Source organism: Puccinia triticina, chromosome 9A (genome assembly GCF_026914185.1).
Source record: "Puccinia triticina chromosome 9A, complete sequence".
Taxonomy (NCBI): domain Eukaryota; kingdom Fungi; phylum Basidiomycota; class Pucciniomycetes; order Pucciniales; family Pucciniaceae; genus Puccinia; species Puccinia triticina.
The window spans coordinates 4,800,466-4,806,624 of NC_070566.1; the positions used below are offsets into that span (position 1 = coordinate 4,800,466).

At 48.7% G+C, this 6,159-nt stretch overlaps 1 protein-coding gene across 1 annotated transcript; it reads right to left on the reverse strand.

The window, feature by feature from the left end:
- Positions 1–4,847: 4,847 nt before the first annotated feature.
- Positions 4,848–5,501, reverse strand: PtA15_9A486 (uncharacterized protein; the record flags this gene model as incomplete). Its single annotated transcript, XM_053172699.1, has 3 exons — positions 4,848–5,005; positions 5,079–5,262; positions 5,337–5,501. 3 exons carry the CDS (start codon positions 5,499–5,501, stop codon positions 4,848–4,850), a joined length of 507 nt encoding a protein of 168 aa, XP_053023914.1.
- Positions 5,502–6,159: the final 658 nt, after the last annotated feature.

The window sequence follows — 6,159 nt, forward strand, 5'->3', positions numbered from 1 at the left end:
TCTGGTCCTTGGTGGTAATCCCATATCAGATCAGCACCCCGCGCATCCTGAGGGAGTGATCGGTCTCCAAAGCTTTAACAAAGGCGTAAAGCTCCGAAAAGCCGGCCAACATGCTCTTTTTGCCGGAACTACAGGGAGAAACACAGTATTGTTAGATTGATCTAAGAGATAAAGTGCTGTAAAGCAGACAAGATAAGAAAAAAAAGACTGACCTAAACATATAGTACACGCGATGCATGCTCTCCTGAGCATTTGTCGAGCTTGGAAGACCATCTTCGCCGTTGGGCGAGTCCTCAAGCATCTGGCGGCGGCTCGGAAACAGCATGGACTCGACGTCCGCCATCGTCCACCAGTCAAGCCACGCCTTGACCTTTGGGAACCGGCGTCGCATTTTGTCGATCTTTTCGTCGTGAGTAGGACCAGTTGGGTCGCATGGCTGCAACAATGCCAAACACTTAGCTTCAAAGAGCGCCTAGAGAGAGGGAATGCCCGGGTTAGCGTTCATCCAGCCTACAAGAGCAAGAAAGGGGAATAAAATCAGCAATCCTCACCTGCTCATCGGCCATTATGACCGCCCGGTTGCGCTTCACCCTTGTGATCGACTGTTGGAAGTGTTCCCAACACCCCTTGAGCCTGCGCTTGGCTTCCTCGGGGTCCGTTTTGCCAAATACTTCCATATAGGCCGCGATGAAACCCCTCTGCTGGGCTTTTGACAAAATTGACGATGCTTTGAGCAAGGCCCTCGCGTTTGTGTTGCAGGAGTGAGGGAATCAGGAATTGACGGAAAAGAATAGAGAAATGGATGGTGTAATATGCTTCGCTGAGCCCTCGGATCCAGCTCAGCTGGACTGGTATCCACCGACCAATGTTGTCGCAGTACATTGAGGTTGTAAGGAGATATCTGGAAGCAAAAAATCGGTAAGTTACGTCCGAGATCAAACCTCCTGAGTAGAGTTTCCCGCCCTCCTCGCTACAATCAAACAAGCGTTGTGACATCCAGTTTGTCTGGAACGTAATATGCTCTTTGCCACGCTTGCAAGCAATGGAGATGATATCCATTCCGTTCCTGTATTCAACAAAATAAATCGGATTCTCAGTGAGCAAATAATCCGAGTAAAAAGATAGTCAGGGGACTTACAATTGCCATTCAAACAAATCGTGCATGAATTTGTCGCCACCATCACCGCCCTTGCTGGATCCGAAATCCATTTGCTGAAGAATCTGTTGGCGAAGATGGCGCAGCCGGTCGGAGTTCCCCAGTGACTCGTGAATGTTAACCACACTGGTGGTAGGTTCGCCTGGCGCTGTTATATTACCTATCTGATGGACCAAAAAAAAAATGTCCAGTCCAGTGAGCAAGTGAAATGCCGATCCACAGGCAAAAGATTAGAGAAGGAAAGCAAATAAAGTTGAAATAGAAGATACAGACCTTGAGCTGGAGGGCAGTGGCCTTTGGGTTATTCTTGACGGTCTCTGTTAAGTCCTTTTTCGCCAATGGGTCGGGTTTCTTTGAGGAGGGCCATCAATGGTTGTGGAAGCCACGGTGTCGGAGGAGCCCCCAGCCGGTTTTTTTGTGATAGTCAAATCGGCAATGTGTATCTGAGCAACTTTCCCAATAAATCTTGCCTGGGCAACAACCTGCAAGTCCTTTGCAGGTTGGGTTACTGCACAATTGACCCAAAAAAGATCAGAACAGTGGTAGCCGCGGAACACATAGGGGACGCCTTGGATCCAACTGACCTGCTGAGGAACTCCTCTATTTTTCCATGGCCGGTCGGTGGGGGGCCCGCGTAATCACACCCGTCCTGATTGCACCGGAGAACACCAAGACAGTAAATTTGAATAACCCGCCACTTGTCCGACTTGGCGCCATTGCTGCTGCGCTTCGAGTAACCGACCGCTCCGAAGTTTGCAAACTCGCCGTCGATGGGGCGGACAAATATCGTCGATCCATTTGGGTATAGGGGATACCCCTGCCTGTCCAACACGCAGCCATGGTCGATGTAAGTTGAGAATCCCTGGTCCATGGCGACCGGGAATTGCCAGTTGGCGACGTCTTCGGGTTCTGCCGATGTTGGGTCTTCAGGGCCGCCAGATAGTTGAGGAGGGGGTATTTGCCGGAGGGTATCACTAGCCGGGTTGGAGAGGTTAGTACTAGGGGAATGGATGGTGTGGAGGGTGTCGTGGTGGGGGGATCAGGGTCGATTGGCCGGGTGGGATGGAGGATTTGCACAGAGATTTTTTTCTTGCGGGGCATGGGGAAATGATTCCGATGACCAAATGCAAACAAATAAGCTTATTGCGGGTATCTGACGGGTATCTATATGGTTATCTCCTTATCTCCTGGTTAATATGCTGGGTATAATTTTATGTATCTCTATTAAGGTTGGTGAATAGAGTTGGCGGTGGGAAAGTGGGAATTAGTGGGGAGGGACCGATTGGTGATGTTGCGGCACCTAAACCCAGTTTTTGATGACGAACCGGTTGGTTTCGAGGTTGTTGCTGCGCTACTTAGGGCAGCAGTGATAAATGCTAGGCCTCCTTGGGTGAGATACTGGAGTATTAAGCTTAACGGAGGGAGCGTTGACGGTTATTCCGGAGGGATTGTGAAGATTGAGTTGCAAATTTATTTTTAGTTCACGGTGTATGTAGATTTACACGCTATGTAACGAGAGTTGTAACCTCACAGGTGGTAAAATTGCATGATATAGGGCTGCGGGGCCGGATTTACAAATTGAGGTTTACGGCGGGTCCATTTACAATGGGTGCTATGTAGCGCACAAATTGTAAAAATAATTTACAAATGGAATATATGCAATTTTACATTGTGCGGTGTTTGCAATGCACTGACATTGCAAAACACACATTGCAAAAATCATCCAACCCATAAAATAGTGAAGCTGTAGCGCAGTAGCGCACCAATGCGCTATTCTCCGCTGTTAGCGGGGAAACCACGCTTTACCGCTATCAGCGCCTGAAAAGTGCATCCCGGGCGCGCGGCGCAGTCTCACCAAACAATGTGTGATTGGACACAAGATGCACCACCCTGAAGCGGTGCCCAGAACCTGCCCTGCCCTCTTTGAGACACCAGCTTCTTACCCAAAATATCCATCTGTACATCCTCTCTGGCCCCTCGAGCAATTGAAAGGTGCATCAGTTCGCACCTCTGGATTCGTAACGGTGTGACTTTCAAGATTGCCAAGCATTGTTGGACGCGGCGGCCAAAAATCCCAAGTTCAAATCTGACCTCAAGAAATAAAAATAATACTATTCCTTCCCCCTTAGATGAAATAACATTTTTTTCCCCCTGCCCTTTGAAATGAATGTTTGTTCCCCCTGCGCCCAACGCTATTATAGCGAAAAGCGCACTAGCGCTCTGAACTCGCTATTCAGCGGCACCAAGCCGCTAAAAAGCGGCTATCTAGCAGGTTTGCCACTATTATAGTGGTTAGCGTAGCGGTGGCCCGCTCTTTGCCGCTACAAATAGTGCGCTATTATGATCTGGGTTCCCACCCCCTATTCCTGAACAAAAAAGCGAAGCGGCATGGCCGCTTCCCTCAGCGTAGCAAAGCTGACCTGGAATTTGCTACGCTCCCGCTTTGCGTAGCGTAGCTGTTGCGGTGTTGACAGAGGGTGGTATAGATTGCTACGTTTTTTGCCAAATCAATGCCTACGGAAAGGTGTGCTGGCGACGGGTTGACAAGGAGCATGAGTTTATTGGGCGCGGGTTGGCAGCCAGGCTCTGTTGTGGCTGGTGGAACAGAAGGCGCAGATGCACCTGGCGGCCCTGGGAGGGCGTGGTGGAGTAGCACACGGTGGGAGAGGTCTTGAGGGTGGGCATGTTGCTTTCCTAACTTGTCCTGTCATTTCTCAAATCTGGCAACAAGCTCAGGTTGGTGTCTGTGTCCAAACTGGGCGGCACCGGTTTGTTGAGCTGGCTGTGGTCAGGGCTGAGCGGGATGTCTGGACAATGGTTGGCCAGTTGATGTTGGCAGGTTGGCGAGCGCAAAGAGGGGTCTGCGGGGGGAGTTGGCCTATGCGTAGGTTGTCTATAAAATGGGGGCACCTTCAAGCTTTTAATCCCCATGCTGTCCTCCACACTGTAATTCCAGTTGGGGGTCAGTCTCAACCCCTCCGCTGTTGCGCACGCACAGTCTGAGGGGCAATATTTGTTGGCCCCCCTTTGCATAATGCCTTCAATGCAGTGCGCTGGGGGCCATCCACCCACCTTTTTTTAACCCTGCTAGACAGGGATGGAAGGTGGGCCCGGGTGCATCAGCTTGCTGATGCTAGCGGGCTGAGTGTTGTTTTTTCTTTTTTCTGAGTTCTTGTAATTTTTGCAGACTGTATTTGTGGATTTTAGCTATTGTAAAGGGGAAACCCTTGATCTTTTTTTTGTGATTTTGTATATTTCTAGGGGGAACCCTTGATCTTTCATTCTATTATGGTGTTCAAAGTTGGTTTGCATAATTTTGTGCATGCATAAATCATAACATCTTTTTTTAGGGGATATGACTGTCTGATTATGTAATGCAAAATTTCCTCACCAACATATTTTTATGATTTTATGATTTATACATGCATAAAATTATGCAAACCAACTTTGAACACCATATATGTTTCACTGAATTTACTATACTTGGGTTTGTCTTATTTTGAAATCCACAACGCGCGGGGGATTCAGCTGTACTATTGTGGAATACTTTCAGGAAAGAATTGGAAATGCAGTAAGAAGACCAGAAAAAAGAAAGAAGAAGTCTAAGATGAGAGTCTTGAAATTATGTGAATCAAAATAATAGCCAGAACAGTGATAGACAACATGAGTTCCCAGATATTTCCCCCAGCTATCACATCAAACCACCCCTCGGTTGTCTCTCGTACTGGTAGGCCTTCGGGGCAATGTTCTGGAACCGGTGGTGTTCGGCCACCTTGATGTAGAGGGTCCCGACAAGTTGGGCAGGTATGGGGCGGCAAGCCTGTGTATAGCCAACAATTGATACAATGCCTGTGAAACAGGTGTTTGCAATCCAAGGTTATTGTGTCTGATTCGGAGTCGAAATTGCTGAGGCAAATCGAACATTCTTGGTGATCTGTTTGACTGCTTTGGCCGAGTTGAGATCCATCCTCTTTGTTGACTCCGTTATCAACAATTTCATTGGGAGAAGCTATTTGTCCATGGTCATGAGAGTGCAAGCTAGTTGTGGGTGTGATCCCACTTCTACGTCCTTCTTCATCGGGAATGTCAATAATGACCTCGTGCCTCTAGTGAGACCAAACCCATGAAAAAACAATCCATAACTGTTGTCCAGTTCTGATCTTTTAAAATTCCAACTCACTTCGTGACTTGCTTGAGACTCCCGGCAAGGTGCTTCGCCATTGTTTTGTAAAGTGCGGTGTTCAACTGACCAATTTACCCCGCTCGGATCGGCGTGCTGCCGCATACCGCTGGATTGGTCAGCGGCCTCCAGGTCTCGTTGTAATGCGTCGGGAAACCGGGCCATCTGGATCTCGGAACCGTTGCCGAAAGGCAGCTGCTCCCAACCATTGTCAGTTATGAAGGGTTAATTTCTCCCAGAAAATCCATCGCGCTCAACTAGTAGGAGAAAAAGCCACCCAATCATTGTACAAAGCTCATAAATCACCCTGGAGTTGGGGAAATTAGAAATGAGACAGATCCCCAGGATTCTGGGCGCGAATGTGGTGCCTCCGAACGCTGGTCACATAGCTCCAGATGCCACGTGATATGAATCCAGGACTCAGGATCGATGAGTGGCAAACAACGATCCGAACGCGGAACGCCGAAACTCGAGAGAATATTACACACGTCTCATATCCCAAAACCCCACACAAGTCTGCCGCGATGGCCCCTTTAGCCTTCAATTTTCACTTGGCGATGTTGGGGACCAGAGCAAACGTCTGCCGGCAGGCAGGGGCGCGAAACGCGACATCCCGTCAGGCAGCGACTTGCATGGAATGTGAAGTTCCTAGCAACGCCGTCAGGGAGGGAGGTGCATGGAATGCCTAACTTGAAGTCCCTCTATTGGAGGGGACGCTGTCCCGCAGGGATCCTGTAAGTTGGTTTAGCACGTAAGTCCTGAGAGAAATAGGAAAACTGAAGGATGTATTTCTTATAAGTAATAATAAAAGAAATACAATGAT